This window comes from Camelina sativa, chromosome 11 (assembly GCF_030686135.1).
Source record: "Camelina sativa cultivar CO46 ecotype springtype chromosome 11, ASM3068613v1".
Lineage (NCBI taxonomy): Eukaryota > Viridiplantae > Streptophyta > Magnoliopsida > Brassicales > Brassicaceae > Camelina > Camelina sativa.
Genome location: NC_141890.1, coordinates 23,831,268 through 23,848,656, shown reverse-complemented (window position 1 = coordinate 23,848,656; position 17,389 = coordinate 23,831,268). Strand labels below are relative to the sequence as shown.

The 17,389-nt window shown below is 39.2% G+C and overlaps 2 protein-coding genes across 16 annotated transcripts; one reads left to right on the top strand and one right to left on the bottom strand.

Moving 5' to 3' along the window:
- The first annotated feature begins 2,829 nt into the window (after positions 1-2,829).
- Positions 2,830-5,673, top strand: LOC109124769 (heparanase-like protein 3). The gene is made up of 9 exons (XM_010442388.3): positions 2,830-3,083; positions 3,499-3,535; positions 3,612-3,795; positions 3,876-4,024; positions 4,122-4,352; positions 4,444-4,633; positions 4,722-4,847; positions 4,964-5,063; positions 5,147-5,673. The coding sequence occupies exons 1-9, from the start codon at positions 2,856-2,858 to the stop codon at positions 5,510-5,512; spliced, it is 1,611 nt and encodes a 536-aa protein (XP_010440690.1). The 5' UTR covers positions 2,830-2,855; the 3' UTR covers positions 5,513-5,673.
- On the bottom strand, positions 3,465-8,193 carry LOC104728176 (arogenate dehydrogenase 1, chloroplastic). Of its 15 annotated transcripts, XR_015572490.1 has the most exons (7): positions 6,901-8,098; positions 5,793-6,815; positions 5,584-5,614; positions 5,406-5,498; positions 5,239-5,319; positions 4,488-4,630; positions 3,465-4,291 (listed from the first exon to the last, which is right to left on the bottom strand). XR_015572490.1 is itself a non-coding variant. In XM_087475473.1 (2 exons), exons 1-2 carry the CDS (start codon positions 8,001-8,003, stop codon positions 5,924-5,926), a joined length of 1,995 nt encoding a protein of 664 aa, XP_087331599.1. In that variant the 5' UTR covers positions 8,004-8,193; the 3' UTR covers positions 5,659-5,923. The 15 variants fall into 15 exon arrangements, 1 of the variants encoding a protein (XP_087331599.1); XR_015572485.1 differs by having other exon boundaries at positions 5,406-5,614; XR_015572487.1 differs by having other exon boundaries at positions 5,239-5,498.
- Between the last annotated feature and the right edge of the window lie 9,196 nt (positions 8,194-17,389).

The following is a 17,389-nucleotide window of genomic DNA, read 5'->3' as shown; positions in this document are numbered from 1 at the left end:
ATCATCAAGTTTGTTGCAATTGCTTTACCTGTCTTGTTTACTCCATGAATATTTTTGAGTTCCCAAAAGAGACATGTGAAGAAATCAATTGTGTACTGTCAAAATTTTGATGGGGAGATAGCGTTACAAAAAAGAATATGCACTGGTTTGCATGGAATGGGGTTCAGAGACATTGAGCATTTTAATTTGGCATTACTAGGGAAGCAAGTTTGGAGAATCCTTCAACACCCAACCTGTCTAATGTCTCATATGTTAAAGGCAAGATACTTCAGTGATACAAACATACTGAATGCAACATAAAACGAAAAGAATCCTTTGTGTGGAAATCACTCATCTAGGGTCGAGATTTGCTCAAACAAGGAATGCGATTTATTGTTGGGGATGGTTCAATGATCAATGCTTGGATTGATCCATGGCTGCCACTATATCCTCTCAGACCTCCTAGAGAAAATAGTCAACAGAATGACTATTCTCTAGTCAAAGATTGGATTCACGCAAATACTGGCTAGTGGAATGAAGAACTCATAAGCGAATTGGTTGTTGAGGAAGATGCCAATATAATCCTCTCCCTTAACCTCTGTAAGCATAATTCTCAAGACATACTAGGTTGGCACTATACGACGAATGGGATATACACTGTTAAATCGGCGTATTGGCTGGAGAATCAGCTCTACACTGATCCACAAGTCCGACCACCACCAGGTAATCCAGTTATCAAGTCCAAAGTCTAGAAACAACACACAACTCCAAAAATCAAACATTTCCTTTGGAAAATTCGGTCAGGATCACTCGCCTGTGGAGAGAATCTACGGATAAGACATATCGGTACTCACTCAATCTGTCGAAGATGTTGTCAAGCTGAGGAATCTACACAACACATACTGTTTGATTGTCCATATGCGCAATTGGTGTGGCAGGCTTCTGGATTACCATTGAATTTCATGTTGGTCACCACCGCTATCCTAGAAGATAAAATGGAGACTATTCTCTCAAGTACCATTGCCCAAAGTAATCAACAGCTATATCAGGTTGCTCTTCGTATCTTCTGGAGATTATGGACAAGTAGGAATTATCTACTTTTCCAACAAAGAAAATTTTCATGGCATTCAGTGTTACTAAAGGCCAAAACAGATGTTAACGAATGGCTACAAGCACAAGAATATATTCAGAGTCTAAACACCAGAATTAATACTCATGGCCAAACCAATGGAAATGTATCAACAACCACAAGCTGGCAACAACCTCATGATGGATGGATCAAGTGCAATTATGATGGCTCCTACAATAATTATTATTTGTAATCTAACATCTTTTTAGCAGTTTATTTTATTCTAAATAACTGTTGGCACTATATGTAGAGTAAATTAATTATTAAATAATTTTACTATAATTTATATATACAAATCTATAATATTTATCTATAAGACACGCCAAAATTTATACATACAAAATCTACAGAAAAAATTCTTCTTTTTTGATTTACATATCAGAACACCACTGACAAATTAAACAATGTTTAAGATCAAAAAACAAATTTTTAAAAATTAAAGAAAAATAAATCATCTATAACTTTTAAAATAACTTTGACAATTAATATAATCCTTATAAATGTTGTATACAATTTAACATAACTATAGTATTTAAATAACAACACAAAACTAAACTAAAGTAAAAATATGTCTATTTACTTTGACATATGTGGATTTGTTATTAAAATGAATTGATAATTTACAAAAGAAAACAAACAAATAATAATGTAAGAACAACACAAACTATATAAACTTAGATGATTCCTACCAAAAAAAGAAGAGAAATACTCTAAAATAGCACTAAAACAAGTTTTATGGACAACTATAGCACACATTCCAAAAAATTCTAAAAATAGCACTATTTAACACATTAAAATATTTAAAATTAATTTAAAAAATTTTTTTTCTTAGGTTTGGGTTCTCAATTTCACATTTAGAGTATAGTTTTGAGAGTTAGGGTTTAATATTTTGAATTTATGAATTAATTTTGAATGACTAATTGGTGTTATTTTTGGAATTTTAGAGATGTTGTGCTAAGTTTGGAAAAAAAACTTATTTTGATGCTATTTTTGAGAATCTCCCAAAAAAAAATATAAACTTAGATGATTAAATTTGTAAACTACAAAAAAAAAACCACAAAATAAATACGCTAATATATCTTCCATAACAAGTAATAGGAGAAAAAACATAGCATATAGTAGAGTTAAGCCAATTATACGATTGAATTTACCCGACTTAAATGTAAATAATTGTAATAACAAATACAACATAGTTACAAACCATTGTAGGTTTTTTTAGTCCATTTCTATATCTTAGCATTGTGTAAACCATAATTTTTATTATTAATATAATTCCAAAAAATTAAATATCATATTTTTAATATTAAATATATTTCAAAATGTATAGAACAACATCCCAACATCCCGCCCCATTGCGCGAGTCTAACTTAGTGTATTTAAAAAATGTTAGTATACTCATTCATTAAGATTGGTTGTATGAAGAGTTTAGTCCGTGAAAGCTTTTGCATGTAATTAAGAGATTCATGTAACTTAAAAGCAACAATATATTAAAGTTAGTAAACCCTTTTTCAAGAAAAAAAAGAAACAATCCATTAAAGTTGTGCAGGTAGAGATACTTTCAACTTTCAAGTAGTTCACCTTTTTATTTTTATATTTTTATGTAATACTTTATACAAACAACAAAAGGAAAAAAGAACAAAATAATTAAATAAAAAACAATTTAATTTTTTCAGTATGTGTGTCTGTCTTCCATTTCCACAAATTATATATACACCCAAGTAAGATCTCATTCTCTTATAAATAAAAAATGGGTTGTCGTCAAATCTGGTTCATAGTTTTGTTCCTTTGTGTGTTTCAGTTCTTGGACTATACAGTTAGCTCCACCGTGGAAGAGAATGGGAAGGTATTTGTGTACGGAAGAGCCGCCGTGGGAACTATAGACGAAGACTTCATTTGCGCCACTTTGGACTGGTGGCCGCCGGAGAAATGTGACTACGGCACTTGTAGTTGGGACCATGCTTCCATTCTCAATCTGGTTTTTTCTTTTTCTTTTTTCTCTTTTTTGTTTTTTTTTGTTTTTCATTTTCATGTTTTTTTTTTGCCGACGATAACAATGCAACTTGGGTTTTTGACCAAACCAAAAAAAAAAAAAAACATACAGTATGTATTTTTGGGTTGGTGTGGTAGCAGGAATGCATTAAAAGTTTCTTATATTAGTTACTCTGCATTTGGCAAATATAATTTACCAATTGTAGAAAATTAAAAAACCCATTTTATCATTTTTTACCATTTATGGAATATGAAAGTCAAAAATTATTATGGGCCAAGTAAAACAATTTCCTTATCTTTTTTTTCATCATATTCAATTTTTAAAATTGATTACAAAGAAAAATGGTAGCAATTGATTAGTACGAAGTACTGAAACTGGGTTATGTTGATCTTTCCTGCAGGATTTGAACAACATTATTCTTCAAAATGCAATCAAAGGTAAATCACATCACATTCCTGATATATTATAGTATTTGTTATGTCAGGATTTGATCTTTGTTCCCAATTTCCACAGCATTTGCTCCATTGAAAATAAGAATAGGAGGAACATTACAAGACTTGGTGATATATGAGACGCCAGATCAACAGCAACCTTGTCTTCCTTTTACCAAAAACTCTTCAATTATCTTTGGTTACACACAAGGATGTCTGCCTATGCGTCGATGGGACGAGCTCAATGCCTTCTTCCGTAAAACTGGGTACATTCACATTCTCTTCTTTCCACTTTGTTTTCCCCTCTCTCACTCTTCTTCCCTCACCTACTTGTGGTTTAAATCAGAGCTAAAGTCATCTTTGGACTGAATGCACTCTCGGGGCGTTCCATAAAACCTAACGGTGAAGCCATAGGAGCCTGGGATTCCACCAATGCTGAATCTTTTATCCGGTTTACAGCACAGAATAACCACACCGTAGACGGTTGGGAGCTCGGTAAGTCATCTGACAACACTATAGAGAATTCATAAGCCTGATCGAATTCTCACTACATCACCACGCTGGTTTTGCTTTTTTTCTTTTTTCTTAATAGGCAATGAGTTGTGTGGAAGTGGTATTGGTGCACGAGTTGCAGCAAATCAGTATGCTATAGACACCATAAATCTGAGAAACATTGTGAACCGGGTTTACAAGAACATGAGTCCCATGCCATTGGTGATAGGCCCGGGTGGCTTCTTTGAAGCTGCTTGGTTCACAGAATACCTGAGCAAAACAGAAAACTCTCTCAACGCTACCACACACCACATCTACGATCTCGGTCCAGGTAACCTGCATACTCAACTAGTCTCTTTTTATATCCTGCAGGTTCATTATTTAACTTCTGATGGAAAGAAAACTACATTTTGATTGATTAGGGGTCGATGCACATCTGATAGAAAAGATTCTAAACCCTTCGTACCTGGACCAAGAGGCAATAACGTTCCGCAGCCTCAAGAACGTAATAAAAAAATCCTCAACCAAGGCCGTGTCATGGGTTGGTGAGTCTGGTGGTGCCTACAACAGCGGGAGGAATCTTGTCTCTAATGCTTTCGTGTATAGTTTCTGGTAAGAAATAGATAAAAACAGCCAAAAAAACAAGCTTATCATAAGCAATATACTCAACATTTCTAATGATAATGTTGTGCGATGGTAGGTACTTGGACCAGCTTGGTATGTCATCAGTGTATGATACCAAAACATATTGTAGACAGTCTCTGATCGGAGGAAACTATGGGTTGCTAAATACTACTAATTTCACACCCAATCCAGACTATTACAGGTAAACAAATAACCAAAAGATGAATTTGGTATGTCACTAAAGAAAAAAAGGGAAGAAGACGCAATAAAAATGGTACTTAACACTAACTACAAATCATGTTACTTGATGACATGCAGTGCTCTGATCTGGCGACAACTTATGGGAAGAAAGGCATTGTTCACTAGCTTTTCCGGAACCAAAAAGATACGTTCATACACCCATTGTGCAAGACAATCTGTAAGTCCAGTTTCCATACAAGTAATAAAAATGGCATTTATTCGCGATGAGTTCGATCTAACATCTAAAGTTTCATCATGCAGAAAGGGATCACAGTTTTACTGATGAACCTTGACAACACTACGACAGTTGTAGCGAAAGTAGAGTTAAATAACACTTTCAGTTTGAGACATACAAAGCACATGAAGTCTTCTAAAAGAGCAACTTCCCAACTTCCTTCGGATAGTAATGGGGAAATCCAAAGAGAAGAGTATCACTTGACAGCAAAGGATGGAAACTTACATAGTCAGACTATGCTACTCAACGGAAATCCTCTTCAGGTTAATTCAATGGGTGACTTACCTCCTATAGAGCCGATACATATAAATTCAACGGAGCCAATAACAATAGCTCCATATTCCATAGTGTTTGTGCATATGCGGAGTGTTGTTGTACCTGCATGTGCTTAGGTAGCTGCATATGGAACTTAAGACAGTTCCTCCATTTAGTTATTTGATTAGAGAAAAAGAAACAAGTGTACCTTTCTTTCAGAAACCTATGGGCATTGAAATCTGTAAGTTCAAAGTATTTGGACAAAATAAAATAAGTAAAACAATTTCGAAACCCAAAACTTGTTTGCATTTTTATTTCTGTTTAACATTTATAACCGGTTGAGACCGTGAAGCCCGTATGGAGGACAAAATACACACTAAAGGATCAAATAAAGCTACAAAAAAGAAAGAAACTTACACCAAATCCTTTCAAAGACCAAACGATTTCTCCCAAGCACCATATTCTGAGTAGAACAGTAATGCGTGAAGATGGGACTACAAAATTAGTGGTCAAGGAGCAGGACTGAGAGAACATTAACTTAAGCTATTTTATAGCTTAGTCAGCTCTAGCGAAGGCGATATAGCTAGCTCATGAGAATGTTGAGAATGTAGTCGTCCAAAGAGCTGTTTCTTCAATGATTCGAAAGCCAAATGAAACCTCTCAAGCTGTTCCATTGCATTAGGATTGTATAAAAAGAGTCCATAGTAAAGATCAAAGCTGTCACCAGCAGTATTCTCCACCAATTTTAGCAATGTCTCATAACCCTTCGTATCGACAGGAGTAGATTCCAAGCTCAGCTTCTCCAGAAGCCTTCCCGCTGTGTGTGTGATGAACTGTGATCCAGCAGCATGCCAATCATGTTCAGCACACGACATCTCCACCATAGAACACCCTTCACGGGCAAATATATCAAGAAAACTGTCACACCTCGATTTTCTTCTATCATCCATTCCGATCCTAACCTTATCAAACACAAAGGAAAGATCGTTCCATCCATTTTTACCACTCTCTGGTCCAAACATGGGATGTGTGCACAAAATATCAAATTCTTGTGGGAGAACTTGAATAAATAAAGTCCTCGGGAACTCTTTTACGGAAAGCACATCCACAAAAAGGGTGCTTCTCTTCAGTCTCTGAAATGGGAGTGACTTGAGAACTTTTTCAGTCGAAAGGATAGACGTACAGAGAAGAATAACTTCAGGATGCTCTTCAAACAGATCATCAAGGTCTGAAAAATACGAGACACCCAGCTTTGCAGCTTCATCAGTGTAGTTAGTTCTGGAATAGGCTAACACCGTGTGACCCTGCTTGACCATTGTTTTAGCTAGAAACTGTCCAAAATTACCAAACCCGACAATACCAATCTTGAGCCTCGAACCGTCATTAACAATGCCAGAGAGCTGGGGGTTATATTCATACTTGAGAGACACATCTTCTGACCTGCAGGATCACAAATTGATAGAGATTCACAAAAGAGAAATCAAATCCAAGTGGGCATAGAAATACAGCATAAGAAGCAGTGTACCTCATCGAATCCAAAGAAGCATCAGTTTCATAACCATTTGGAAAAACATGAACTTTGTTTGTTTCACCTTCACCTTCAAACGACTGCTTCCTGACAACACCATGAAGTCGACTAAAAAGCTCCTTACGCAATGCCTCGAAAGCTAAATCAATCCTCTCAAGCATCTCCAAAGAGTTGTTATTATAGACAAACAACCCATAGTACAAATCAAAACTATCCCCACAAGTATTCTCAGTCAAATCAAGCAATGCCTCATACCCTTTAGTATTAATGGGCGTAGACTGCAAACTCAACATCCCCAAAACCCGACCAAGCGTATGCGTTATAAACTGAGACTCAGCAGCAAACTTATCATGATCAGCACAACTCATCTCCACCATCTTACAACCTTCTCTCTCAAAAACCCCAAGAAAACTCTCACACCTTGAGACTCTCAATTCATCATCTTCCCCAATCCTAACTTTATCATACACAAACCTTAAACCTCCCCAGCCGTGATTCGAATTCACACTCTGAGGACCAAACATTGGATGCGTACAGAGAATATCGAAACCTTCAGGTAAGTATTGAAGGAGAAGAGTCTTAGCAAACTCTTTCACAGAGAGAACATCAACGAAGAGAGTGCTGCGACGGAGTCTCTGAAACGGTAACGTTTTGAGGACATTCTCGATGGAGAGGATCGAAGTACAGAGTAAGACAACGTTAGGGTGACGTTCGCAAAGATCGTGAAGATCGGGGAAGTACGAGACGCCGAGACGACGAGCGGCGGAGGATTGATCGGATCGGGAGTGAGCGAAGAGAATGTGGCCTTGAGCAATTAGGGTTTCGGCGAGGAATTGGCCGTAGTTGCCAAATCCGATAATGGCGATACGGAGAGGAGGGAATGGATCGGAACTGAGAAGAGGGTTGTTGTCGGAGACGGAGACGGAGACGGCGGTGGTGGTGGGGCTAGGTGGACGGAGAGAGAGAGAAGGGAACATTGAGGAGAGAGAGTTAAAGGAGAGGGAGTGAGTAGGTTTGGCGATGGGCTTTGGGAGGAAGACGAATGAGAAGGAAGATGATTGAGTGAGAAGAAGATGATGAGATTGAGATTGAGAGATCATTTGGAGAAGATGATGGAGCGGTAGATTCTGACTTCTACTGCCATTGGAGCTTTGTGGCAGATTTTGAAGTCTGCACGCACGTTGTAGGATACATTTTTTTTTTTTAATTATTATTTTTGAAAGCAAGCTGTTAAAAAAACAAAAAAAAATTATTATTTTTTCTTTTTGTTTTTAAGACATTATTGCAAATGAAACCGATGAGGTAAACTCCTTCGTTTTGTTGACCAAAAAAAAAATCCTTCGTTTTTTTCCTATTTTTTTGTGTGTTTTCAAGTTTTTGAGGACTAAAATTCGAATGGGGTACAATTGATTACTCCACTTCTGATCAGATTTAATGTTTTTTAAAGAAGTTTTATTTAAGCAATTGGCTTCTGTATCATTGTCATTTTCGAATTAGTTTTTTTTGGTGTTCTTATCCAACAACAGAAAAATTATTCACTTTAATAAGAATCTAGATCCGTTTATGGTTTTGATTATTTGGTACGGGGATTCTTAGTTTTGGGGCTTTTAAATTTTGATGTTTTTGTTTTCTTTCTAAACCCAAATTCAATTCTGAATAATTGAAAATTCCTAAGTTTTTTTTGATCCGCAAAATCCGACCTAACAGATTATGGACATACATTAATCTAATAGTGTTCTGTTAGATTTATATTGGGGGCATTGTCCCAAGCAAAATTGTGAATTGTTGGGTTGGTAATGCATGCATGTTGGGAACTGGAAAAAAGGTTGCTATTTATTGGATTATCCTACTGCTTAATAGGTCTTAAGACAAAAGACAAAAAAAAAATCAAAGAGTTCTCAAAGTTTGGTACCCTCACCTTGGAAAAACCATAAGACATTGGAAAAGAGTGACCTTGCGCCTTTATAATTCTTAGAATAAAGACATAAAGAACCAAAGAGTTCTCAAATTTTGGTATCCACGGCTTGAATAAACCATAAGATATTGTAAGGGAATGACCTTGCAACTTGATAATTTTTAAGACAAAAAGAACCAAAGATTTCTCAAAAGTTCGGTATCCTCGGCTTGGAAAAACCATAAGACATTGGAAGAGAATGACCTTGTAGCTTAATAATTCTTAAGACAAAAAACCAAAGACAAAGGAGTCAAAAGACATTGGAAGGGTAGTGCATACATGTAAGGAGATCAGTTGCGATTTGTTGGATGCTAAAAACGACCAGCATGTAGAAACTGGATTTTTCACAATGAATTTGTTTGAACGGAGAAACAAATTCAGTAAAGAATTCTCTCAAAAACTCGATCAAAGATAGAAAATAAAAGGAAATTTAAATCTCTTGAAGAACAAACTAGGTTTTGCTCAAAAATTATGAAGAACTAAGGTTATTGTATTAATTTCTGGATCATTTACAAGGAGGGGATACCCTTTTATCTATATGCCATCCTAGATTACAAAATATGTCCACTTTCCTAATAGCTTGAAATGAAATTAGGAAAGTTTCTTCTTCTTCGTCAAATCGGCCATGAGGTGATCTGGAAGTCGGCTTGTTCCTCTTGAACTAGGCCTGTCGATTTCGTTGGGCCTTCATTCGAAGCCCGAATTCGCCGCCTAGGCCGAATTCACGGGTTAGGTATCTGATTTACTTGTGGTTTAGAACGGTATGTTGGGGGTACCAAATCCCGCACCAACAATTAGTCCCCCCAGTTCGGTATATTCGGGTGTTAATTCGAATGTTCAAACTATAGGAAAGGTAATATCTGATCTAAACTATAAGGAAAACACAATTATTTACCCCAATCTTTGCACCGCCACGATGTTCAATATCAATTTGACACGTGTTGTTCACGTTGCTTCGATCAGATCGGAAGCCGAAACATCGCGTAGGTCATGATTGCTCCTACTAGGGTTGCCGACGATACAAGGTATTTGCTCCGTTTTTTTATTTTATCAATACGTTTTCCAACTTTCTTCCACACTCTCCGGCTATCTGTTATGGCCAGTGCATCGACTCCCGCTTCATCTTCAGGTACCAAAAGCGACCAGTTGGTTCGCCGAAATTCTAGACTTAGGACTCCCAGATCGTCCAGCACAGATTAGATCGGGGGATCTATCAGGTCGGATGGCGATGCCCAACTCCCTCGATTTCCTAGGTCGGGTGAAATTTCTGCTGCACAAACACCGTCCTTGATTGGCGAACTGGATCGCAGTAATGATTGGAATTTTGCGGCATCTTCCGACTTGCCCTCAGGTGGATTTCTTTCCGGCGATCTAAATGACGATGACTCTCGATTTGCACCTCATGGGGTTATGATAGAAGATATTTCCCCAATTCTCGATCATTGAGGTCAGATCGGAAGTGACAAGACTCTAAGTGACGCTAAGTCTGTTCGCTCGATGATGAACTCCTGCGGTGTTAACAGCTGCAGCGTGTCTGTCATAATCCCTAGGGATCATCATCGCCCTTGGAATCCGCCGAAAAGATATATCTGTCTTTATGAGGATTATTTCTACCAATGTCGCCTTTAGTTTCCCCTTCCAAGTTCTCTCACTCTATACACTCATCGATGGCAAGTGTCGATCTGCCAACTCATCCCTGGTAGTATATGTAACTTTGTCGCGGCTCTCACTATCGCAGCCGAAGCCGGAATTCAGATCGGAGTTCAATGCTTTCAGCAATTGATGAATTTCAAGTCGTCAAAAGTCAATGGAACTTGGATGGTCAACATGAAACCAGCCCATAATTTCCTTCCCGGTAAAAAAGTCAGCAACTTCAAGGATTGGGATGCTTGCTACTTTTACGTCCGAGTTGACCATTATTCGTTCAAAAATCTGGCGTGTGGCAGGCAGAGAGTGTGGAACAATTCACCTGGTATAGTCTCGTTCTCTGTTTACTCCAGATCGGACATATCTCTTCTGACTTGATTTGATTTTTTTTTTTGCAGCTCGCCCTTTATCAGCTCCGAGATTGGCATCTGGATATCGTCAAGTTAGAGACATACTCCTTGAAGAAATTAACTGAGAGTGGGATCTCAGAACTCGATGACGAGTTGAGGAAGCCATGGTTTGAGCTAGGACCAACTTTCTGAGTTTCGCCAGCACATTGGGTCAATCGTCAAGGGCCATCGAGAACAAGATCACTAACGCTAGTCTGCTCCGATCTGAAAATCCGAACTCCGGAACCGAAGTTGCAGCGGAACCTGAATTGGGAAAGGTTAGAAAGGAGCTCGTTGACATCGAAACTCTCCACGACGATCAGGTTATTGTTGACCAGAGTCAGGAGAATCCTCCATCCTTTGGTCTACCACAAGTCGCCCCTCTTGTCCCAGAATAATCCGCACCCGAGCCGGAAGCTTGGGGAAAGAAGAAGAAGACAAAGAAGAAAAAAAAGGCAAGGGCAAAGGCTCCAGTCAGGATCCCATCGAAGGTTTGCAGGATGAGCCAAATCGGAAGCGTTCTGCGAAGGACGTTGATATGATCCTCCCAAGGATTCGGCACCTTCGAGTTGGTTGATAGAGACACCTTGATTCTAAAGACGACGAAGCCTCAAGAATAAGGATGGTGGAATGAATGGTCGCACAAGAGTTGCGGAAAGACTCTTGATATACCGGTTTGATCTTTCAGCCTCACACCAAAAAGATCGGATCTCTCAGCCTCGCACCAAGGAGATCGGGGTTTTGATTATCGGAATCACACCAAGTAGTCGGTTTTGATTGTTGGAATCACACCAAGCAATCGGTTTTGTTCACAAAGAACAGAAGAGAATCACTCTCAAAAGAAAAGGTTTTGATAATAAAAGTTGGATTGTTCATTATTTCTTTACTCTTACATGAGTTTATATAAGATAAGAAAACTTGGTAACAAAGCCAAGTATTATTCTTGAAACTAAAAACAATAAAGATAGATAGTTGAATGAAGATTCAACTCTTGAATTTTGTCTTCCCAAGGTTTCCTTCCCAAGGTGAGTTGAACTCCAATTTTCGTCACTTCTCTTTGACCACAAAAAAAAGTGATTATTTTGGACTTTCTTGGACTTGAATTAGGCTCAAACTGGGCTGGACTTGATAGGTATCATCCCCAAAATAATTTCCCATGCTCTCTTTTGCCATAAGTTCTTGTATTAGCCCATTAAGTACCTCCTTGATCTTTTTAACTCTCTTTGACTCCTTGATCCAATTTTCTGATGGAAACAGCATGGGCTGTATCATTTCTTCATCTTGGGCTTAGTAGAAAACAACTCCTGGTTGCCAAACATAATTCTGGAAGCTCTTAAACCAACTGGACCTGAAACTCATCAAGTTAAGAAATAGATCCACCTCCTTTGGCAAATGGGACGTAACTCTGTGGTTTGTTGGCCAAATCTTGTGTTCTTGAGCTTGTTGGAAACATAAGAGATCCATTGACATCCTCCAGTTGATTTCGTATCCAAATTGATTCTGAGTTGGTCTGTGTAACACGATCTTTGGCTCAGACGCGAAAATGGAACTAGGACAGATCCACTGACTTGAAATATCCATATCGTTCAAGTATGAACTGATTTTAACGTGCTTCCAATTCTCAGTGGTTCTAGGATGGATCAAGATTTCAGAACAGTTTTGTTCATAGCTTGAGTACTTCTGGCTTGGTCGGAATCCTCCTTTGAATGCTCGTAGGTCTAAGTCGCGTAGCCATGAGTTCACCTGATTTGTAAAATGAATAACTCCTTCACCTAAACTCTGATTGGACTGATTCAACTTCGAGATATGCTCTAGATGAGGTAAGAATGCATCCCAAATAGCAGTTTGGTAGGAAGAGTTGATCTTTGACTTCGTTCGTGTTGAGCAAGACTCAAGGGTCGTCTTGGATGGTCTCATGATCATATCAGACGTCTTGCTCGAATCCCCAGACCAGTTTTCAGTTAAGAGGGCAAATGACCGATCTGACCAATTTGTGTTCGACTATTTTGGAGACGGTCCTCTCGTCTGTAACCGGGCAGCTGCTGGTGAGCTTTGTTAAAATCTTAAGATTTCTTCTGTGATCCTCCCAAAACTGAGTTTGATGGAATTCCCGCAGCAATATCTCGACCTCGCCCAGTCTTTGCTTCAGGTATGATTCATTCTTTGTTTTTCTTTTCTTTAAAACCTACCGCCTCGTAATTCTCCCTGTATGGATTCGCAGACAGCCGCTCGTGCCAATTCGCTAGCTTTGATGTTTGATAGGCGATTTAAGTCGGTGTCGACCTCCAAGTTTGACTTCCAGAAGGTGAAAGAGTGCCTTGAATAGATCCGAGCTGCAGACAAACTCAAGCAGTCTAAAATCTACGAGCTTGAAGGCGTTATCGCTAAGAAGGACAAAGGTGGCATTCATCTTGAAAAAAGGATTTCTGAACTGGAGTCCCAAGAAAAGGTTGTCCAGGAGGAGAACTCTAATCTGCGGCGGGACTTCGACGCACTGAAGTCAAAGTTCGATTCGAAACGTCTCCACTGCGTGAGGATCGACTAGCTAGGGTCGAGGGGACAACAAAAAGGGCTCAACATCGTGTGGACAAGGTGAAGGCCTATTTGGTCGACCAAGAAACGGTAGTTCGCCCTAAGGAGGATGTCCTCAACCAAGTGTTCGGGGTTAAAGAAACGGTGAAGTAATTGCTGGAGAAAGGCGCGTCCATCCCCGATGAGCAGATCACCGAAATCGAGGAGAACCATATGAAGGCCAATGACATTGTTCAAGCCTTGGACATTATTGAGATGGAGGATGGCGATCTCATCATGTCCCCAGACCAACTTTGCTTCGGTCTTCTTCACCTTGGGGTTCTGGCTCTGGACTTTGTCAGAGATCCGCACGGGTCCAACGCTAACGTGTTTGAGGCTGACCTTTCCGATCTCCCGGAAGCTTAAGCGAGGGCCTTTTCTTTTGCATTTGTTATTTTTCTTTTCAGACCTATTTAATCCGGGCGCCATGCCCTTGTAAGAATATTGCCCGCTTTGTGGCCCCCTGTTGTTTTTTAGATGCCCTTGAATTTTGGAAAATTTGAGTTTTAATCACGGAGGGGATTGATCTTTTCCAATCTTAAAATTGGAAACCCATCCTTGATATGATCATGAGACCATCCAAGAAGATCCTTGAGCCTTGTTCCACACAAACGAAGTTGAAGATCAACTCTTCTAGTCAAACTACTATTTGGGATACATTCCATTTGCCAAAGGAGGTTAATCTAGTTGTTCTCTTGAAGAGTTTTAGGTCCAATTGGTTTAGGAGCTTCCAGAATTATGTTTGGCAACCAGGAGTTGTTACTACTAAACCCAAGGTGAAGAAATGATACAGCCGATGTTGTTTATCATCAGCAAGTTGGACCAAAGAGTCAAAATCAAAGAAGATCAAGGAAACACTTAATGGGCTAATTCAAGAGCTTATGGCCAAAGAGAGAATGAGAAATTATATTGGGGATGATACCTATCAAGTCTAGTCCACTTTGAGCCTAATTCAAGTCCAAGAAATCCCAAAATAATCACTTTATTTTGTGGTCAAAGAAGAGTGACGAAAATAGAGATACATGCACCTAAAGTCACTTTGGAGGAAGGGATACATCAAGAATTGGGTCTTCATTCAACTATCTATCTTTATTGTTTTTAGTTTCAAGAATAATACTTGGTTTTGTTACCAAGTTTTCTTTTCCTATATAAACTCATGTAAGAGCAAAGAAATAATCAACCAACTTTTTTATAAAACATTTTCTTTTTTTTTAGAGTGATTCTCTTCTGTTCTTTGTGAACAAAACCGATTGCTTGGTGTGATCCCAACAGTCAAAACCGACTACTTGGTGTGATTCCTATAGTCAAAACCCGATCTCCTTGGTGCGAGGCTGAGAGATCCGATCTTTTTGGTGTGAGGCTGAAAGATCAAACCGGTATATCAAGAGTCTTTCCGCAACTCTTGTGCGACCTTTCATTCCATCATCCTTATTCTGGAGGCTTCATCATCTTTAAAATCAAGGTGTCTCTATCTACCAACTCGAAGGTGCCGATTCCTTGGGAGGATCATATCAATCCTCCTTGGAACAATATAAATCAACCTCATCCTTTGTTTATAGGATTACTTTTCCGAGCAAAGGAGGCTTGCATAGAACCAATGCCGAGCTCGGTTGGTAGTGTCGGTTCCCCATTTAGGGTTGGAAACGATGTTATAACGTTTTTGAATGCTGAAACGATTGAAAGGGGATGCCCAACTACCCGAGCATCCAAGTTCCATGGACACTGATGTCCCGAGTTAGACCAGATGAAAGATCTGACATGGAAAATTTCTTTTCTGCCATTGAGGATCATCATCTGGAATATCGAAATCGCCTCACCGTAGTGGAAAGAATGAGATATGATTCGTTGGCCAAACTTAGGCTGCTTGAATCGCATCCGCGGGATTGGATCCAGAATTGTCTTGGAGGAGTGGCAGAGATGCCACCTTGTCTGGTTGCATATTGCAACATATGTTTTATTGAGGCGAAGAGGAGGAAGACCATAGGTTTCCTTGACGAGGACGAACAGAAAACCAGAGTACTAGTGTGACACCCCGGTTTCAGAGACTTGCGGAGAGGTTTAGCAGAATTGATTTGGCCACCTATGTCACTAACGTGCACTTCTTTTTTCGGTCAAAGGTCCTGAGAGAACTCCACAGTTAAGCGTACTTATGCTAGAGTAGTCTCAGGATGGGTGACTGATAACAGGCATTTCCACCCAGGGTATCAATTCCCTATGCAGTTGTAGTGCAAAGGGTTATCAATCCAAATTGTTGTTTATGCTAGCAGGAAGGATGCAATCAGAACAATGCAAGTCAAGCCAAGCAATAATGGGACTTTGTCTAACAATCCTAAAATAATAAAAGAAAAGAATATAAACAAAGAACCACACGACCTAAGCACTCGATGCAAGCATTCGAGTACATGATCGGGTGGGGTGATCGAGTAAGCAAAGAAGGTATAACAACTCAAGGGGTTACTCGAAGAAGGTGATCGTGTACCTGTTCAGGTAAGGGATCGAGTGATGAATAAAAATGCATGCAATTAAACTACGAAAGCTTCTAAGGATGGGGTAATCGAATCCTAAGTGTTCGTGACCAATACGAATGTCTTACATTCCTCAAGTAAATATTCCCTAGACAATGAATTTCTAATATCTTGTTAAAACACTCTCGTGCTAGAAACAATCAACCTTGATCACTCCCCTACCCAACTCTCGTTGGAGAAACATGACCAAGCAGGCAATAAGAACCGATTCATTATTGTCAATAAACCCCTTACTCATCTAATCTCTTAGGCTAAGTGAGTAAATCTCTAGCATTGGGTATTCAAGCATCTCATCTACACCTCTCGGTGGTAAAACACCTTAGATCTAATCTCACCCTCTCGGTTTGTTGACGGCATTAAGAACACCAACCTAGAAGGGAATCTATAAAACATATTCAATCAAACTAAGACATCCTAACCGATCAAGAACACAAAATAATCTATCCCATCCCTAGAAACCTTACTACACTACTCGGAAATCATTACAAGAAACATAAAAGCATATATGAACGAAAATTGCATTGTATTAAAAGATAGAGTAGAGGATAAAGAGTACAAAGTAGAGATCTAAGGAAATGACAAAAAGATATATAAAAAATCCTAACAAAAAGTTAAAAGTGTTTTGAGTCGCTTAGTTCTCTCACAAAAGCTCTCGTTCTCTGGTTTGAGGGTCTGCGGCGTGCTCGTTTGCAAGGAAGAAGAGGAGGGGTTTATATATGGAAACCCCTTTGACCTAGCTTCCCAGTCCTGCCTGAGGGTCTACTCGATAGGGTGCACAAAGATGAGTTCGGGTTAATCCTCGGGTAGATCTTCGGGTTGTTCTTCCTACTCTCGGATCCTCCTCGATCGTGTTGGAGTTCAGACTGTTCTTCCAGCTCGATGGCTCCTTCGGGTACACGTTCGGATTTGTCCTTGTTTTCCCCCATTTTAGACTCTAAATCACCTGTTTTCATCCAAAGTATGCAAATGCAAGAATGCAACACCCTAAATGGCCTAAAAGCGAATTACTACAGTTAATGACCTAAGAATGCTAAGTTAAAGGTATAAACAATGCGGAATACGAACGAAAAAGGATACTTAAAACATGCAAATTAGAGAGTTATCAGTGACCTTCCGGGAAGTGACTGTCGGAACTGTGCTAGTGAGGACAAAACACAGGGAAAGATCATGTGGTGATTTGTAGGGACGGTAACAAGACTGTAAAGCCTCTCGGACGTAGCAAACCGGCCGTCAGATATTGATGGGCTCACGGGCCTAGTGAAAGGACGTGAGACCCATTAAAGAAGGTGGGCCCATGGACTGGGATTGGACATGGGGCCCATAATAGGTGGCAGTTAGGGCGTTACAACTAGAAACCCGTTCTGAGGAATGAGAAAGAACTTGACTGCAGTTGTTATGGC

Excerpts from the sequence above, each read along its gene's own strand:
- LOC109124769 (XM_010442388.3), top strand. The coding sequence starts at position 2,856 with ATGGGTTGTCGTCAAATCTGGTTCATAGTTTTGTTCCTTTGTGTGTTT. Across the intron at positions 3,796-3,875 it reads GCCTTCTTCCGTAAAACTGG|AGCTAAAGTCATCTTTGGAC; the intron begins GTACATTCACAT and ends GGTTTAAATCAG. Across the intron at positions 4,848-4,963 it reads CCCAATCCAGACTATTACAG|TGCTCTGATCTGGCGACAAC; the intron begins GTAAACAAATAA and ends GATGACATGCAG.
- LOC104728176 (XM_087475473.1), bottom strand. The coding sequence starts at position 8,003 with ATGATCTCTCAATCTCAATCTCATCATCTTCTTCTCACTCAATCATCT. Across the intron at positions 6,816-6,900 it reads GCTTCTTTGGATTCGATGAG|GTCAGAAGATGTGTCTCTCA; the intron begins GTACACTGCTTC and ends GTGATCCTGCAG.